This window comes from Aricia agestis, chromosome 20, assembly GCF_905147365.1.
Source record: "Aricia agestis chromosome 20, ilAriAges1.1, whole genome shotgun sequence".
NCBI lineage: Eukaryota > Metazoa > Arthropoda > Insecta > Lepidoptera > Lycaenidae > Aricia > Aricia agestis.
The window spans coordinates 12,721,284-12,741,812 of record NC_056425.1 but is presented as its reverse complement, the minus strand read 5'-3'; the positions used below and the strand labels follow the sequence as shown (position 1 = coordinate 12,741,812).

General features: G+C 37.7%; 1 protein-coding gene across 4 annotated transcripts in view; it reads right to left on the bottom strand.

Annotated features, from left to right (window-relative positions):
* LOC121736936 (sodium/potassium/calcium exchanger Nckx30C) overlaps positions 1 to 20,529 on the bottom strand; it is a 103,087-nt gene that overhangs the window by 25,765 nt on the left and 56,793 nt on the right. For 3 of the 4 annotated variants that reach the window (XM_042128405.1, XM_042128407.1, XM_042128409.1), the window contains one exon: positions 13,829 to 13,985. In XM_042128405.1, the coding sequence (XP_041984339.1) occupies positions 13,829 to 13,985 (157 nt within the window). The remainder of the gene's footprint in view (positions 1 to 13,828; positions 13,986 to 20,529) is intronic. The other variant, XM_042128406.1, reaches the window with a different exon arrangement.

Here is a 20,529-nt window from a genome sequence, read left to right as displayed (position 1 = left end):
TATGGAAGATATGGAAGAGTCTCTCGCAAACTATTCAGGTTAGAAAAAAATTATATTAGAAATCTCAATATGATTTTTGAAGACCTATCCATATACCCCACACGCATAGGTTAGATGAAAAAAAAATTTCTTGTTCCAGTTGTACCTATGGGGACCCCTACAATTTTTTATAATTTTTCCATTTTTATATCAAAACCTTAATGCGGTTCACAGATTACATCTACTTACCAAGTTTCAATTGTATGGCTCTTATAGTTTCTGAGAAAAGTGGCTGTGACACACGGACGGACAGACAGACAGACAGACATGACGAATCTATAAGGGTTCCGTTTTTGCCATTTGGCTACGGAACCCTAAAAAGTGATAAAGACAACGTCTAGGCTGATTCGTTCCAAAATATGCGCCAGAGCATTGCGTGTATTTTTTTTAATGAAATAAAACGAGTCACCTAACGAAAAGCAACTTCCGTCGCCCATGGACACTCGCAGCATCAGAAGAGCTGCATGTGCGTTGCCGGCCTTTTAAGAGGGAATAGGGTAATAGGGGAGGGTAGGGATGGAATGAGAAGGGAAGGGAAGGGAAGGGAAGGGAAGGAAAGGAAAGGAAAGGAAAGGAAAGGAAAGGAAAGGAAAGGAAAGGAAAGGAAAGGAAAGGAAAGGAAAGGAAAGGAAAGGAAAGGAAAGGAAAGGAAAGGAAAGGAAAGAGAAGGGAAGGGAATAGGGGAGGGTAGGAAAGGGAATAGGGTAGGGGATTGGGCCTCCGGTAAACTCACTCACTCGGCGAAACACAGCGCAAGCGCTGTTTCACGCCGGTTTTCTGTGAGAACGTGGTATTTCTCCGTTCGAGCCAGCCCATTCGTGCCGAAGAATGGCTCTCCCACGTATAAATGGATATTTTGGAACGATTTTACCGTATGGCGTCAATTCTAGATGTCAAAAGCATTGACTTGTATACTGCCTTTTTCGGAACGCACTGCTTATAATAGAGACAAAAGACAAAGATAGCAAAATCCCCTATTTAAATTCTATATCCATAGATTGTAGAGTTTATTCGCAAACTTTGCCGTTATAACAGACAACAATCGAATAAACTATCGAGAACTTGTTACTAGTTTTATAGTATAGGCGCTCAACTCAAAAATAGGTCAAACACTTACAAATAGCTGAGTACTAAAGTTCTGACGCGCGTCAGTCCGACAACATAATACTGATTCAATTAATAACTAACTCTGATAAAAATATAATCGAATAATTTATAATACTAGAGATTGCCCAATGGTCGAAATTCGACCTTAGTTTCAACGACATTGGGACTACATACTACCTATATTTTGTAAAAAATATTGACTTTTTTTTTCAACTCTTGTCTCTGGGACTTACCTGATCTCAGACTGGCCGTGTAAGCATTGTCTAATAGTATCTTATATTCAATAAAAAAAAAACTATAATCCATTTTCAATTTGTCAACTTGTTGTCAACAGACATCAACCATAAATAAAAGAGTATAATTCGTATGTATAGGCTTGTCGGCCAAAAATCTGTCATTTCTCATGTGTGTGTGTTGTAGTGTTTGTAACGTTTTATTTGTTAAAAAAATGTATGATAAAAGCATAATTTCAAAATATGCTTTTATCACACAAAAAATAATATTAGTTCGATGCACTCCTTCACCATATCAACTATAACTGTGCAAAATTTCATGCACCTACGTTTCCCCATTATTCGTAAAAAGGGTTACAAAGTTTTTCGTTCGCGTATTAATATTATGATGATGGATGCGAAATTGTGTCTATCTGTCAGTTACCTCTTCACGCCCAAACCGTTTAACCGATTTTGACACTTTGTACAACAACACACAGCTTTAAGGTTGAATGGCGAAACTGGAAGGGGCAATCGCATGGGTAAAAATATATCTTCTAATAAGGGCAAGATCCTAAAGCAATCTAAACCTAGTTCGCTTTTTGAAGACCGTAGGTTTATAACGTAAAGTATAGGTAGTTAGGCACTAATAACGTATCCGGTATCACGAATATGTTATTAGTGATTTACTTTTTTGATGTGGGAGAGCCATGCTTCGGCACGAATGGGCCGGCTCGACCGGAGAAATACCACGGGCTCACAGAAAACCGGCGTGAAACAGCGCTCGTGCTGTGTTTCGCTGAGTGAGTGAGTTTACCGGATCCCCAATCTCCTATCCTTTTCCCTTTCCTACCCTCCCCTATTTCCTTTCCTACCCTCCCCTATTCCCTTCCCTCCCCTCACCTATTACCCTATTCCCTCTTAAAAGGCCGACAACGCACCTGCAGCTCTTCTGATGCTGCGAGTGTAAATGGGCGACGGAAGTTACTTTCCATCAGGTGACTCGTTTGCTCGTTTGCCCCTTATTTCATAAAAAAAGAACATTAAGGGCCTGCTTCACCACTTTCTGATAAAGTCCTTAATAGGCTATTCATAAATTTTTTGACAGATTCTCCATACTAGATCTGTCAAATTAATTGGTGGATAGCCTTATCAGGAAGTGGTGAAACAGGCCCTTACATCATTAGCATATTTAACATTTTCCATTTCTATTTCTGCCAAGAGTTCTTAAAGTTAAGTATATGCGACTTACAATAATTGAGAACAAAAAACGGTAAAATTTAATTTCATGACTTTTGATTTATAATATGGAAAATTTCTTAGAAAATTATGGCAGAGACAAGAGATTTCTCTCGTATCCCTTGTTATCTATAAACTTAGAGATTCCGGCCTCCTGAAACTGTTCTCAACTTCAGTTTAGAAATTGTTAGTTTAAACAATAAGAACTTGTGATAAATGATAACCCATATCTTAGGAAGTATGACTTACCTTATTTGCTAGGGTGAATACTATGTAGTATTATCGTTTAAAGATAGTCTTAGATATAGATATAGATATAGATATAGATATAGATATAGATATAGATATAGATATAGATATAGATATAGATATAGATATAGATATAGATATAGATATAGATATAGATATAGATATAGATATAGATATAGATATAGATATAGATATAGATATAGATATAGATATAGATATAGATATAGATATAGATATAGATATAGATATAGATATAGATATAGATATAGATATAGATATAGATAGGTCTTACCACAAAAGATTAAATATATGTTGAACAGTTGTTTTGAGACCATTTTGTGCTGAATTTTTCTCTCATCAACTGTTCCACGGGTATTTCTGATTAGCAACTTTTGCAGAAAAGTAGTTTGAATTGGGAATTTGAAGCAAAGGTCGGAACAGAGGGTGATACTAGCACATACAGTAAATAATCACATCGTTACACACGTCATATCAAAAACAACCATAAAGTTTAATATCTAGGTATATTAACTTTATGGAAATAACAGAATATAGCAGAATATTGACAAAAACGTTGTCAACCGTAGAAGTGTAAGTACTCACATACGGTTTTGCTCGATCGAGCAATCACGTAGAGTAAAAACTACGGCTCGGGCTTTCGTCCACACATTCAGTATTGCTCGATAGTTTTACTCCATTTCGAAGGAAATTAGCTACGAGTAATAAAAACTAAGGAAGAGTAACTGTGTCAATTTGTCAAGCCTGCTCGATTCCTTCAAACTGGCTCGATGCGAGCCATCGGGCTGTGAGTTTTGCGGTCCACACGGTGGTTTTTGCTCGATTTCGAGTAAAACTATCGAGCAAAACCGTATGTGAGTACTTAGCAGAACAAAACTATTTGTTCTATGCTGGTGTTGTCTCTGATGATAGAAACATCTTAAAATAAAATACCTACTGTAGGATAACCTATACTGTATGCAATTTGAAACTAGCAGTCCTTTTTCAGTAGCATTGGTCATCACATATTTCGCTGGCTATACTACAATCCAACTCACAGAATGGCATTGAATTCTCAGATTTATGTTGACTTAGGAGTTAATTTACTAACAAGCGAACAATCAGTGGACGACGAGTCGCCACTGTCCACGCGGTGATTTACTCTGTCCCAACAATATAGCTTACATTTCCATGCCATGCTGTGAGTAGGGTTGGTGTAGAGTCAGCGTAATGTACGATGAGCGTAATTCTTCTATTCGGTGAGATAATTCTTCTTTTCAGTGCAGTAACAATAATTCTTCTTCGTCGACACAGCAGCCGCAGACGTTAGTAAACAAAAGTACTTGACTTGCAAACGTTTAGTACTTTATATTACTAATGTCCGAGACTGCTTTTCCTCTTTTCTTCTTTCTTTTCATAATCTTCTTGTTTATTCATTATATTAGTACAAGTTCTTCAATATCATACATTTTAATAACAAATAAAAACGTGCAGTATTGAAAAGTAATAATTGTCTTATATGATAAACTTCCCGACAAAATTTCATAAAAATCTGTCCAGTTGTTCATCCTTACAATTTTTTTACAGAAAGGAATTTAAAATAATTATTTCTCTAGTTTTTCAGGCTATACATTACTAAGCTTCCTAGTTACAAATTTGACATTTTATTGGTCAATTTTTCACTACCCATAGATGCCCTAAATATTAAAAAATCACTCCAATAATGTGTCCATTTGTAACTCCGCCGCAATAAACGAACCACTTCCGTTCAGCCGTTTGAAATCAGATAATGTTAAATATAAGGAGGCGTTTCTTCGCGGCCTACTGCCCCAAATATGGCTGCTCTTCATCATCATCAGTTTTTTAAGTGGATGACCTCCAACCAGGCCTCCAGGGGGGTGAGCCAAAATCTTTTCGTTTTCCTTTCGTTATAGAATCGGCGATGAAAATATATGGAATTTACATAAGCGTTCGTTGATATGACGTCGACGTTCGACTCGTCTTATGTCAATTCCATACATTTTGATCGGCGATTCTATAACGAAGCGAAAACGAAAAAGTTTCGGCTAAATGGCCAGGCCTCCTAGTCAAAATGCATTCGTCAGTTCCGATAGCGAAGTTTTGCTAAGTACTCACATACGGTTTTGCTCGATCGAGCAATAACGTCGAGCAAAACCCGCGGCTCGGGCTTTCGTCCACACATTGCTCGATAGTTTTATTCTAAATAGATATACTAAATGTATTTAATTCCATCAAGCCGGCTCGATGTGAACCTTCAAGCTGTCAGTTTTTCGGTCCACATAGTAATTATTACTCGATTTGGAGTAAAACTATCGAGCAAAACCGCATGTGAGTACTTAGCAAAAGATGTCATAATTGTATGGATTTAACCGCATCGCAAGCGCCATGACACAATATAGCGATGCGGTAAATATGTACCTCATGTTATATTAAGTTCGCGAGATTAACGAATGCGTGTTGTACCTTGTACTATTATCTATTCTGTGGTTGTACCCAGAATCGTGACGATTTAGATTTGATAAATAAAGTTATAATTTTATCTACCACTAGCTGTCCCTGTGAACTTCGTGTCACTTTAAAACCTTCCCTGGACTTCTACGAATATTTTAAGACTAAAATCAGCCCAATCCGTTCAGCCGTTTTCGAGTTTTAGCGCGACTAACACATTTGAAAAACCATTTTTATATATAAGAAGACTAGCTGTCCCGGTAAACTTCGTGTCACTTTAAAACCTTCCCTGGACTTCTACGAATATTTTAAGATTAAAATCAGCCCAATCCGTTCAGCCGTTTTCGAGTTTTAGCGCGACTAACACATTTGAAAATCCATTTTTATATATAAGATATTACATTTTTGCTCTACAGAATACTATGAATTGCAAGTTGTATCATTTCTAGCGACTAGCGACTAACGCGCACTTAATAATAGTTGTTTGCATACTCGTAGAAATGTGTTCATCGCACGGGACAAAATATATTCTATGTCCACTTCTTTTTTCAAAGATAAGCAGTAATATAAAGACACATTTGTATTTTGTAATATTATTATAATTACTATTGTTAGTATTAAAACAATAAGTTCGGTTTGGATCTATTGGACCCTCACCGCGCCCCGAGAAGTCAGAGCCATTGTCTAATACAAGCCATCAACAGATAGTTCACCCTAAATCTCTTACCCGGATGCCGAAGTAACGTTTACTTGAGTGAATCTGCTGGCAAACAAATGTTGACACGACATGTTTGCTAACGCCGCGATTAAGCCGCGTACACACTACACGACTTAGGATTTTGGAAGTAGTTGGAACGTGACATGGCAATGCGTTTTCGAATAAGCTATTCAAAATAACTAAAAAAAAAGTAGATGTCCCAATACTGTTGGCGGTAGGTATGCCAATTTATTATGTTTTGAACAATATATCTTGAAATAAAAAGTTTTGAATAGCTTACAAAAAAGTGTCAACTAATTATATTTCAGAGGTAAGACTTCCTTTTACCTGTCATGAAAATTTTTTATATACTTTAAATATCTTCCCGAAAGATGACAAAAATAAGGTGCGCCTTGTCGTAAGGCGAGATTTTGACCGAATGAGTATGTAGCCAGTACGCAATTTACTGAAATAATACTTGTACTATACATATTTTGAGTTTCTATATATATTTGACTGTTGTGAAAAACTATATATTTCATTGTTCTGTATCACATCTAAAAGCCATGTCGGTTAGTGTGTACACGGCTTAGCGGGGGATTTATACATGTATTCAACACAGTCCCCCGAGTACAAGCATTAGTTTTACTACGGGTCTACTTTACAGCGTTGCCGTTGTAAATTTATGAAAAATACTTTTACGATTAATGAAGTACCGCATTAATCTATAAAATGAAAGGAATTCTTGTTTCGGTGTGACATACCCTAAAGGTCAGGTTACATTGAATAGTTAACAAGACGACGCGATGTTTTAAATGAGCCATTCAAAACTGAATTTTATTTTACATGAGAAGATACACTTAGATACACTGTTCCAAAGAATGGCTCTTTGTAAACAATGTAAATCATTGGTGACGGATTAACGTGATTTGTTCGGGTTATGTTAAACCCAGCCAACATCACGACTATGTTGAAAGGACATAACGCGACCAAATAACGTAGGTCCGTTATCTGCCTATGAATTTCTCTGATACATTTTTATTGTAGCAAATCCCATTATTGTGAGATGGAAAATAACATCAAATTACGCCCGGAGGAGTAAGATTCGAGATTGAGTTGTAGATCAATAACAGCCTATGTAGTACGTACATAAACTTCACACAATATAGAGTTACATTTCAGGGAATCTAATTTATAAGCAGAGCCAAGACTTTTCTTGATAGAATCACCGATCCAAAATGTATGGGATTGACATTAGCGTTCTATAACAAAGTCGTCATTCGGCTCATGGGCCATGGCATATCAATTCCATACATTTTTATCAATTTAACAAAGAACACTCTCGATCATGTCAGCTTTCAAACAAAAAAAATTAGATCAAAATCGGTCCACCCGTTTGGATGCAACGATGCCAAAGAGAGACACACACACAGACAGACAGACAGGCAGACAGATACGCCAAACTATAACACCCCTCTTTTTTGTCGGGGGCTAAAAATAAGATAAATTTTCCCATGTTCTTGCTAGAAGGTCCCGTGCGAGTTTCTTATGCCAGTTCTATAAAACTGACATAATGCTTATTGCCACGTTTAGTTACAGAGCTCGTGCACGTTGGTAGAGCAATGCGTACGACAATTAATTAATGTTAAAACATTCTCTAATCAAATACGTGTAGAAATACCATACAATTATGAATTTAAGTATTTACAAATGATTTGGCGCAATAACTAGCCTTGGTTGCAAATGACTATACCAAAAAGACCTTGGTTCGATGATGCCGATATGAGCAGGCAAGATATTGTGCTGAGCCTCAGACTTCGTTCCGGACATCTTCCTTTGAATAGTTTCGCTTCATTGATGGGAAAAATCACATCACCAAATTGTTCAGAATGCGGCGTGGTGGAAGACGTGTACCATATTTTAATCGAATGTATTCGGAACGAAGTCGAGAGACGTAGAATTCTATACGAGTATAATATTGATGTACGTCAGATAGGAGTATGTAATAGTATTCTTTCTTTCCCAAAATCAAAAGAGGCTAGCATGTTATATAAATTAGTTAAGTTAGGCATTAAGTTTAGGACATAAATTATTATGTATGTTCCTATGAGGGTGACATGCTCGCAAAGCGAACAAACCCTCTTTAATAAATAAAGAAAAAAAAAAAAAAAAAAAAAACTAGCCTTGGTTTGAAAACGTGAACAGTTTGGGGACTTCTCCCAAACAATTTCCCCCGTTTCTTCAATTAATGATCTAGCTAGCTCTTGAACCTGCAGAACTGCGCGTTTCTTAGCTATTTGTGACTAGATGACGCCCGTAACTTTGAGCCAAAACTTGTTTATCGCGCGGGAACCGTACATTTTTCGGGGATGAAAAGTATCCTATGTCCGTTCCCGAGACTCAAAGTATCTCCACGCCAAATTTTAGAAATATCGGTTCAGCGGGTTGGGCGTGAAGAGGTACGTGAGGAAGAGGGCGTGAATTTAACTTATTATATCTTTAAACGAGCAAATCTTGTATTTATATAATTGGAATCTAGGAATCGGCTCCAACGATTTTCATGAAATTTAGTATATAGGGGGTTTCGGGGGCGATAAATCGATCTAGCTAGGAATACTTTTTAGAAAATGTCATTTAATTCGTGTTTTATCGAATACCGAGCAAAGCTCGGTCAAATAGCTAGTAAAATATTAAGTATGGATATTAGTATGGAAGTATGGATGGATTGTACTTCCTTTGAATGCGCAGTCCCTCAGCCCACTTATAAGCCCAATTGACTTATGTTTATCGATCGCTACGATTCCCTAACCCAGGGACGGCGAACCTTTTCTACCAAGGTGACTTTTTTCAGTAGAAATCTTTGGTGAAGTTATGTACTATCAAATAAGTTTTTTTTTGTTAGTCCGATGTAGATTTAAGAATTTGGTACCCCGGGCCAATAAAAAGCAATAGGCAATTTATTACTTCCAAATGTTTTGAAGATAATATAAATAAATGCGTAAAGTTTGTGAGGGTGTATGTTTGTGACTTCTTAAAGGTGAAGGTTGGCAGCGGGCGACATGAAGCAACTGCAGACGACGTGTCGTCGCGACAGCCGACACTACTGCCCCCTTAGACAAAGTATCTTTCGTTAAAAACGATGACGAAATTCGTTATCAAAATGTATGCGGTTTGACATAAGTCATCGCTAAATGACATTTCGCTTGCGAAGACTAATTTCAAATCCCATACATTTTCATAACGTATTTCGTCATCATTTTTAACGAAAGGGACTTTGGCTACGGCCTCTGGTTTCTATGTACATATTTCTATGAAATAGCCTGCGCAGCTAGCGATACGAAGCATAGCGACACATTCATATGATAAATACATAGAAACCAGTAAACCAGTAGTGTCGCGACGACACGTCGTCTGCGGTTGCTTTTTTTATGAAATAAGGGGGCAAACGAGCAAACGGGTCACCTGATGGAATGCAGCTTCCGTCGCCCATGGACACTCGCAACATCAGAAGAGCTGCAGGTGCGTTGCCGGCCTTTTAAGAGGGAATAGGGTAATAGGGGAGGGTAGGGAAGGGAAGGGAATAGGGGGGGGGGAGGGATGGGATGAGTTGTTTCATGTAACCCTCTGCCAACCGGCACTTTCACGTGTAAATGGCTGAAGTGATTTTGATTTTTGGTATAGAGTTAGCTGACATCCTGGATTAACACATAGGCCACATTTTACTGCGGAAGAACATCTTATAGGAAGTGTTACTATTTACTAATTTACTTTTACTTTTAAACGGCGGGTAGCACCGCGTGGTACAGCTAGTTAAAACAATAATTTCTTTATCGTGTGCCATAAGTTTGTTATCCCTGGCCTACCCCCTCGGTATTTCCTTGTCGTGCCTTAGAATCCGCCACTCATGCTCGCCGGATATTTGACCAGGGGAACACGAATTTGTATTTAAATACCTTTGCAGACATCGAAATATAATCGATACTTACATATCCATTCTAATATTATAAATGCGAAAGTGTGTCTGTCTGTCCGTTACCTCTTCACGCCCAAACCGCTGAACCGATTTTGCTGAAATTGTGAATGGAGATACTTAGAGTCCCGGGAAAGGGCATAGGATACTTTTTATCCCAGAAAATGTACGGTTCCCGCGCGATTCACGAATTTCGGCACAACGGAGTTGCAGTCGTGATCTAGTACTGTATAGAACGGTAATCATACATATTTTGTACCTTTGCAAACATCGAACAGCTTAGAAGTTTGTAGCCAGGGCAACGAAAATTGTATGATCGACCCGGATTTGACTGTACTCTCCACAGGCCCGGGCGCGCACAGGTCGCGGCGGCCATCGAATGTATGGTGTGGCCGCTGGGGCCCTATTATGAGCTCTTAAATCCATTCACTTTACGTCCTTATACAGTCAGATAAGGACGTAAAAAGAATGGATTTAAGAGCTCATGATAGAGGCCCTGGTCGCGTTGCGGCCAGGTGCGCGTCGTCTATTGCGGTTTCATACTAAGGTATCTATCTCGATGGCCGCAACGCGGTCAGCGGCCACACCAACACCATACTTTCAATGGCCGCCGCGACCTGGCCGCTAGTGCGCGCCCGGGCCTCTTCTAAAGTATTATATTTATTAATAGTTTGCAGAGGTATAGGAGGTTGATTTAAAATATAATCTTTTAATAAATTTTCTCACTCAATTTATGGACGCTGCCGTATAGGAAATAATACGCTGCGGTCGGAGCGGAGGGCGCTACTGGCTTATACAGTAAATAATCCGACCAAAATCCGACATGTTGCACACGTATTCAGAATATTGACAGACACGTTGTCAAACGTCGAACAAATCTTTTTGTATACTGTCTATGCTGTCCAGTGCTGCCTCTGGCGTGAAAACATTGCAGTAATATTATGTCCTATTGTAAAGTTTACTTTCAACCTTTTGCTGTAGCAACTATCGTAGTGTTTTTTTTTATGAAATAAGGGGGCAAACGAGCAAACGGGTCACCTGATGGAAAGCAACTTCTGTCGCCCATGGACACTCGCAGCATCAGAAGAGCTGCAGGTGCGTTGCCGGCCTTTTAAGAGGGAATAAGGTAATAGGGGAGGGTAGGGATGGGACGGGAAGGGAATAGGGGAGGGTAGGGAAGGGAATAGGGTAGTGGATTGGGCTTCCGGTAAACTCACTCACTCGGCGAAACGTTTTCTGTGAGAACGTGTTATTTCAACCGGTCGAGCCGGCCCATTCGTGCCGAAGCATAGCTCTCCCGCGTTAAATATAAGGTATGTCAATATTCATTAATACTACCTAGGGCTACTTTAAACCTAGGTTGAGTAGGTAGCCTAAGTAAAGTGCATCTAAAGGAAAAATGACATACATCACCGTAGAACTGTATTTTCGCTGTAAATAAGTAAAGTTTATTGATTTTCAATGTTTACACTGTATTGCAATAGTATAACTAGTTTCAATGCATGCAGTTGAATATTCTAAAACTTAAGTAAGAAAACCTAAAAATAAACGATGGTGTTAAAACTCTCCTCATAATAAAATCTTGCAAAATGAATCTATATTTACCAATATTATAAATTACAAAGTAACTTTATTCTGTCTGTATATGTATACCTTTCATCATGAAACCGACGAACCTATATGCGCATGAAATTATGTATTTTTAATCCCGAGAAAAACATAAAATTATTATAATTTTATACCAGAAAAATATACGTTTCCAGCAAGACAAGCTTATTTCAGAGCAACGTAGTTGTATAAAATACTAGTGCGGTTTAATAATAAGTTTACATTAATTTCAATACTTTCATGCATCAATTTAAAAACTAACAAATTTTCTTATTAATTCATCCCAAAATTAATACAACACCAATCACTACCATAACTCTTTGAAAATCAAGTGACGCTTAACCCTCAATCGAGCGCCATGGTCTATGAGACCCCGCATTATTTTATACGTAATATATAGCCGGCGTGCAAGCCGTGCCGTGACGCCGTGACGTAACGTGACGAGCGTGATCCAGCGGGACAGCGTGATAAACGTGACAACATTGACGCAACTTTAACATTAAATTAAGCTAGGAAGACCAAACTCAATGATTTATGGTTAAAATCTTTGTAGGATATGGTTACTTTAAAAGGGAAATATTCAACTGAGATCCTCTACTTGATGCATTTATTATAGAACATTTTTTAGGTCATCTAAATTATTTTGGAAAGTAGGAACTAGGAACTCACTACAACTGGGAGCACCCCTTAAATATTAATTTTATTTTGTTTTTAGTATTTGCGACGACAGAAATATGTACAGTATAGATTTTGACTTTCTGGTCATCGCGGTTCTTTACATACAGTCTAAAGACAAACAGATGGACAGACGGACTGATAGCGAAGCTTTAGTAATAGGGTCCCGTTTTTACTCGTATTCATTTACATAACCCTGAAAATTACTAGCTTGTTGTTACTTTTTAACGAAAAATTACGTCTTAGGTGAGCAGAGGTCAGGGCTTTAATAAAATTGTGGATTGTTCTAGCGTTTTACAGCCGCTACTTATGAAACAACATAATAGAATGTTGAGGTAAAAGCGGATGACCGTTAAACTTTACTGGCCTCTTACAAAGTTGTTAAACTCTAATTAATATTATTACTGGCTGGCCTCGTAACGGTTCGTTTTAAACGGCGTTGTATTGTTTGATCCCTATTTCCTTTACGGGTTACTACAGTGTAACAAGTTACACGGTAGTTGACAAACAACACAAAATAGTTTGATATCGTGGAGGTTTCTTTATACGTGGAAGAGCCATGCTTTGGCACGAATGGGCCAGCTCGACCGGAGAAATACCACGTTCTCACAGAAAACCGGCGTGAAACAGCGCTAGCGCTGTGTTTCGCCGAGTGAGTGAGTTTACCGGAGGCCCAATCCCCTACCCTATTCCCTTCCCTACCCTCCCAAATTCCCTTCCCATCCCTACCCTCCCCTATTACCCTATTCCCTCTTAAAAGGCCGGCAACGCACCTGCAGCTCTTCTGATGCTGCGAGTGTCCATGGGCGACGGAAGTTGCTTTCCATCAGGTGACCCGTTTGCTCGTTTGCCCCCTTATTTCATTAAAAAAAAAAAAATCTAAAATGATTCACTCGGTGTGTCAGTGTGCGTCTGTCCCTCGCATTGTAGAGCCAAAACGGGCAGATTTTGACCTAGTTTTATTTGTTTGAAAGCTCTGATCGAGATTATTCATAGCAACAGTTAATCACGATCAGCCTGCTCATTGCTGGAAAATTTGAGTTTTTCTATTTCATGAAAGGTTGTAAGATACTTCCAGTGTTTTGATCTGCGGGACTAAAATGGTCACATTTAGCAATTCCTCTCAATCAATTCAGAAAATTAATTGTCAAAATTGTCAAACTGACAAACGTAAAATTTGTACGAATTACTAGACAGGAATTGCAAGCAGACTTGCATTTTGCGATTTAAAATAAATAAATCATATTAGGATTCTTAATATGATTCTCTAAAGACCATTTTAGCCCCGCAGTTCAATATTTTGCAGTCTGATTCCTGACACTTATTAGAGTTTAAAATCGAGGTTGCTTTTAAATTTCTTAATTTAACATTATTTTAACTCAGTTTAATTGATCACTTAATTTTTTTAAACTTTAGTAAATTATTTTGTTAGTTGGAATAAGTAAAGAGTTTTTTATTTATTTACACTAAGAGTAACAGGATATTTAGACATAGAAAAAGGATTTATCATTGAGTCTGGCCGCTTAAAAGTAGTGTAATAAAGTGAAAGCGAAGCGCGGTGCGTACCTAACTCACCGTCGTGCATCGGATCGATGGTGTGTATCATGAGCTGCAGCAGACCGTGTCGGAACTTGGCCGCGGGCGGCGCGGGCTTGCTGGGCCCCGCCGTCGTCGGAGGGTTGGTTCCGACCGACGTCTCGCTGGAGGTCGTGGCGTTCCCGTGCTGGAATAAAAGGGTTGATGAGTGGCGTGTTAAAGAAATGCTATAGAAACAGCTTGGTCAAGCCAAGCTGCTGAGTCGGCATAAACGGCATGAGTCATGACATCATAAATCTTGGCAGCTAAACAAAACAGCTTGACGAGATTTTATTCAATCTCTGGTGTGTGTGAGAGTTATAATAAATATGACATGTCATGAACTCTCATTGCTAAGGGTCAGTTCACACTGAAAGCAAGCGATGGTTTGAAACGACGCATTATAATTATACGCGTCTGCGCGCGACCTACGTTGATTGGTCTCGCGCAGAATCGCAGAAGTAATGTGTGCGTTACGCTCGAGCTGGAGTAAAGGTTGAATTTGTTATGTTCAGTTTTTGGTAAGACGCTTCAGTGCTAGTCGAAATTGACCCTTAGATAAAATTTTACTTTTTAAAGATAGCTAAAATTTCAAACACGACAGTCATTGATCACATAATAATAATAATAATAATAATAATAAAACATTTATTCATGAACTATGGACATTACACCACACTACATTACCAGAAAAAAAAAAACAAAAAAAAAAAACACAGAACAGTTAAAATTATGTTGACATGGCAATACAAAACAGTAGTCTAATATGAACTGTAACTAGCCTAACTAAGAATGAACAAAAAAAAAAAACAAACACATGAGGCTTAGACTATAGAGGTGCCAAATAAAACACTTTAAAACCTAACTCTTTTCGTACAGTTAAGCAAGAAGAAAGAACAAAACACAAGTCTGAGAGGCTTTTTACTAATAATTATTATTAATACAGAACTTGTGGTAATGAGCTAAGCCATTGTAATCACTTGGCTAAGCCTTGAGGAGCGACTAATTGGACCGAGGTACTTTCGCGATGATTAAAGTCTTTTATGTATTTTTAATCTGTGTTTTCTTATTTTTTTCTACATTATGGCGTCCGTGTATCTGCGAAACAATTAAAAAGTTTTTTTATAAGACTTGGCATCGTAGATTATTATTATGAGGACGAGTTATGTAGGACATTTTTACATGGATTTCACTACTAAAAGTATGCACAGTGCACACATTAAAAAAATTAAGCAGTGGGCATAATATAGCGCCAGATGTCATGTGCATAAGTTTTTTTTTTTTATTGAGATAAGGGGGCAAACGAGCAAACGGGTCACCTGATGGAAAGCAACTTCCGTAGCCCATGGACACTCGCAGCATCAGAAGATCTTCATGTGCGTTGCCGGCCTTTTAAGAGGGAATAGGGTAATAGGGGAAGGTACGGAAGGGAAGGGAATAGGGAAGGGTAGGAAAGGGAATAGGGTAGGGGATTGGGCCTCCGGTAAACTCACTCACTCGGCGAAACACAGCGCAAGCGCTGTTTCACGCCGGTTTTCTGTGAGAACGTGGTATTTATCCGGTCGAGCCAGCCCATTCGTGCCGAAGTATGGCTCTCCCACGTATTATTAAGGCAGTTTTTTATTTATTTTAATAGTGACCAAACCTTGACTGACCGATGATAACACATCTTCATAATATTATTAAATAAAAATCACTTGTTTAAGCACAAATAAATAGGCGAGTTAGTTTTTCCATAAAATGTACCACCAATTTAGTGCCCAGGTTGTGGGATAATATACTATGTGTATTTAATATTATGTAGCTTTCATGTGTTTTTCTTTACTAAACTGTGGTTAAAAGTGGTTACTTGCGTGCGGTTGCACGCTTGCAACTATTTTGGCTGAAATAATCCGTCACCACATTGTTAAATGTCACTGTCATTAATAGATTGTTTAGTCACAGTATAGCAATATTATATGTCATATTGCTATACTGTGGTTTAGTTATTTCATTTAAGAGCTCGCCTGACTCTAAAAATCAAACATCGTCCTTCTCTCTTCACACTCACGCTCGTCTTTCATATGCCAGGTGAAAAAGGACGGCGCGGAATCATTGCCGAGTTAGTTTTACTTGAATAAAAGACGAACTATAATGATTATGAAAAAAGTGTTTTGAGCAAATTTAGGTTTTATCAATACCTTTTTAGATATTAAAAAATATTAAAGAAAAGACAGCAAACTTCGAAGATCCAAGCAAAAATGTGTCTAAAACAAGGTTTTTTGTAAAAAAGAAACTATCGAGCATTTTTTCAGTAATCGTGTTTTCGTCTTGAGCATTTAATCTTCATGAACTGAAGTTACTTGTGTCAAAAAATCAGTTTTCTAGACCTTACAGATTTTGAGATCTAGGTTAAAGTATGTAGTCAAGTTAGGGTCATATGCGCTCTTAACAGACACGTGTTTTGCATCCATGCGATCCTGAAAATGCCATCGACCTTTATAGATCTACGCAATTTTCATTCTATCACCGGCATTAAGACACCGAAATATAACCCCCAAATGCGATTTCGCCTACTATTTAATAGCCCGCGTCGGGCGCGCTAACTTCGTTACTCACTTTGACAGTGACACCTCTTACACTGACGGCGCCTGTCACTCGCCTGTCACTTTACACTAAGTACCGAGGGGTTCTATCGATAGATTTTAATTTTAGTGACGTGACGTTTTATCGATACATTAACTAAGTACTATTAATTTAATTTTAATAATTAATTACGAAATGTTTGTTAATTAAGTGATCTTTCTGTCTATAAATAGTAAAATCCTATTAAAATTCTGTTAAGTAAATTGTAAATCTATCCGTAATTATTGCTACTAATAAATACTGTTATTGCGAAAATGTGTTTGCTTGTCTATTTGTTACCTCTTCAGGCTTAAACCGTCAACTAATTTTGGTGTGATTTTAGGGGGAAGTAATTTAAATTCAGGAAAGAAAATAGGAAAGTTTTCATCGTGGAAAATGTGCGGTTTCGATGCGATGGCGTAACGAAGCTACATAAAATATAAATCTAGTTATTCAATAATAAAATACGATCACCAAAACCCTTGACATTCTAATCCCAACAGTAAAATTATGAAACATTTTTTTTTCAATTATAGAGTATTAAACGAATTAGAATATTACGGGTGACAGTTTTACGGGCAGATTATCCCGGAATTAAGGTCAAGTGACGGGAAAATGAGAGCGTTTACGGACCGAGCACTACACCGTCCGGAGTCCGGACATGTTACGCCGGTGTCACTCACGATAAACCCTATTGAGAAAAAATTGAAAAAGTTCCGGTTTGTCACGAGATAATGAAATTCCAATTTCAACCATAATGGTTTTTTTATTTCATAAGTATTTCGTTTCGAAATAAGAAGACAGAAAGAATGAACTTCTCTGAAATGAAGCGCAACTTGGCGATAAAATTGATAAACAAAACCACAGATTAATAAAATAGTAATTACGTTAACAAAAGCGCATTACAAATTATGTTAACAAATATATTTAAACTAAATATGTTTTCTATCTCAAAGCACTTACCTACATGGAAATTAATAAATTATGTTAAGTTATATTTTTGAGCTAAAAAGTAAATAAATAAATAAAATATATTTTTATTCAAAATGGGTATCATGATACACTTTTTGAAAGTCGAATGAAGAAACTACTTTGCCTACCATCGGTTCGGGAACTAACCGAGAGGAACCGGCGTAAGAAAGTCGTAGTTTCTTTGTCTACACTCGCGTTCTATTAATGGGAACCATAAGAACAACTTTTATATACAGAACAATGTAATTATAACGAAAGGTTTCAAAATGGACAAAGCCCTACACGGCAGGCGGCGAATTTCACACGTAAATATTATATAAGGAGACCGCCGAGTGTGAGTTTGCACACTTCCGAAAACACCACAGGCTTGTCCGTTCGTCCATTGTCCACCGTCACGGGGACGTCACAGATAAGAATTCAAATTAAATGTTACTTTATGACCTAGGCTGTAGGTCTCATTTTGCTTTAATACTACTAAACCAATGTAGGTAGAAAATAAAACCTTTCAGAGCTTGCTGTGAAAGTAGCAGAGCTGAAGGAGTAACTTTTTTTTACTTGTGTATGGAAAATTCATGACGCTCGGGCGCTTGCTCATACAAATCACAAAATATGCTCTATCACCGCTGCGACTTTCGCAGTGACTCAATCTAAGGGAGATACACACCTTAAAGTATAACTACTTTGTTTTGTTACATCCTGTATAAAAATTCACGTCCCTTATTAGAGTATATTTTCATAACGAAGCGTTTCTCCCAATTAGAGCTTAGTTGAACAATGACCTCTTGTTGGCAACACTATTTAATGATGACCTCTGTGGCTCAGTTGGTGGGCTGTTGGCAGCTCAAGCCAGGGGTCGCGGGTTCGAATCCCGCGAATGGAACAAAAAGTTTTCAAAGTTCCTGGGTCATGGATGTGTATTAAATATGTGTATTATATATAATAAAAATCTTAAATATATGTATAGTATAAAAGTATTAAATATATTTCCGTTGTCTGGTACCTGTAACACAAGTCCTTCACAGTGCCCCCGCTACCATATGTGCCATGTGTGCAATGCACACGGGCGCCATCCTCTAGGGGCGCCAAATTGCCATCTTTAGGGGTGCCAAAACCAAAATCCCAAAAAAATTGCCTAAAGGGGCGCCAAAATTCTTTTTTTGCACACAGGCGCAAGTAGCCCTTACGGGGGCCCTGGTCCTTCAGGTACTTAGCACGGGGCCAGACTGACGTGGTGTGAAGCGTCCATAGATATTATTATATTATTATTTAATACATTTAAGCGAAGTAAAGGTCAGAACACACCGCAATATAGCCTAGATAGCCGAGCCTAGCTGAATTTTTGTTGGTGACGTCCCGGGGACGGCGGCAGTGGACCGGCAGAGACTTGGCGGAAAGTGGGTCAGATTTTGTGCATTCCTTAAATTTTATACGCTCGTTATCTCAACACATGGAGTGTTTATACGCTTTCAATTCATGTATTTTATGTGCAATGTGCATGTCTTGGAAATATACATACTGACCGAAAAATTGCTGAACTGTTTCGAAATTCTTTTTTCTTTCAATTTACAAGTAAGTATTTAAATATAAATTAAGATACCGCTTTGACTGCAGCATGTGTTTATGTGTATACTCACTCGCGATTTGGCGATGCTTTAAAGACCTATAATGAAGGTTTCATTTTCTACCGACATTATACATTAGCCTAGTCAATAAAGTAGCATTTCATTTGAATTTTTGTCGGTCTCGGTCGCTTGTGGCAAAAATCGAAAAGCCACCTATAATGTGCTTAAGAGCGCTCCTGACTCAAAAAATTAAACATGGTCCTTAATCTCTCTTCACACTCACGCCCGTCTTTCATAATATGCCAGGCGAAAAAGGACGGCGCGGAATCATCGCCAAATTAGTTTTACTTGAATAAAATATAAACTATGATTATGAAAAAAGTGTTTTGAGCAAATTTAAGTTTTATCAATGCCTTTTTGGATATTAAAAATATTAAAGAAAAGACAGCAAACTTCGAAGATCCAAGCAAAAATGTGTCTAAAACAAGGTTTTTTGTAAAAAAGAAACTATCGAGCATTTTTTCAGTAATCGTGTTTTCGTCTTGAGCATTTAATCTTCATGAACTGAAGTTACTTGTGTCAAAAAATCAGTTTTATAGACCTTACATATTTTGAGATCTAGGTTTAAGTATGTAGTCAAGTTAGGGTCAGGTACGCTCTTAAATAAAAACTTGAAAATAATTACCCAACCAGAACCGTTATCTACAACACAACTGGGATGAAATATCAAAGTTTTAATGGGAGAAATGTCATAATCAAAAAGCCTTAATACCTAATCTTTCAATTGTCAGAAAAATATAAGGGCATTATTACGATTATTGTAGACCATTTCTTACAGTTAATTTAATCCTATCACCATAAGTTCTAAACCGTGGTTTAGAACGTATGGTGATATTAGTAGATCCGTGGATCTACTTACAAAATGTTATACGACAATACTCTACACAATATGGAGCCATGATTTTAATGAAAACGAACAGAGCGGAGCATTAGTGGTTGCTACTTTATACGTTTTATAATGGTTCTTTAAGTTGCAATTCTGGCTATTATAAAAGACGCCATTATAAAAAACGGCCGCCTCTCCGTTGCGCCAATATTCGTTTTTTTATAAAAAAATAAAAGGTATCCTATGTCCTTTTCGGAGACTCAAAGTATTATCAAACAGCAAAATCGGTTTAGCGATTCGGACATGAAGAGGTAACAGACAGACAGACACACTTTCGCATTTATAATATTAGTATGTATGACGTCACAATCTACAGTAATCATTTATGTTCCGTGTTCTTTCATTTCTATAATGACGAGTAATTTGAATTGAAAATAAGTTGAACGTATAATCGTTGTTAAGGTTAACGATATTGTTTATGCTAACTTTTATTGCTGCAGCTGTACGAATATAAACTGAAGTAAGTAATCTTATATAATATTTATCATTGATAAGTGCATTTGTTGGATAAATAATAGTAAATTATTACAACTCGAGACTGACGACGACCATTGTTTGTGCGACGGGATAGCGATGGACGTTGCCATGGTGCCATACTTATTTAGTCA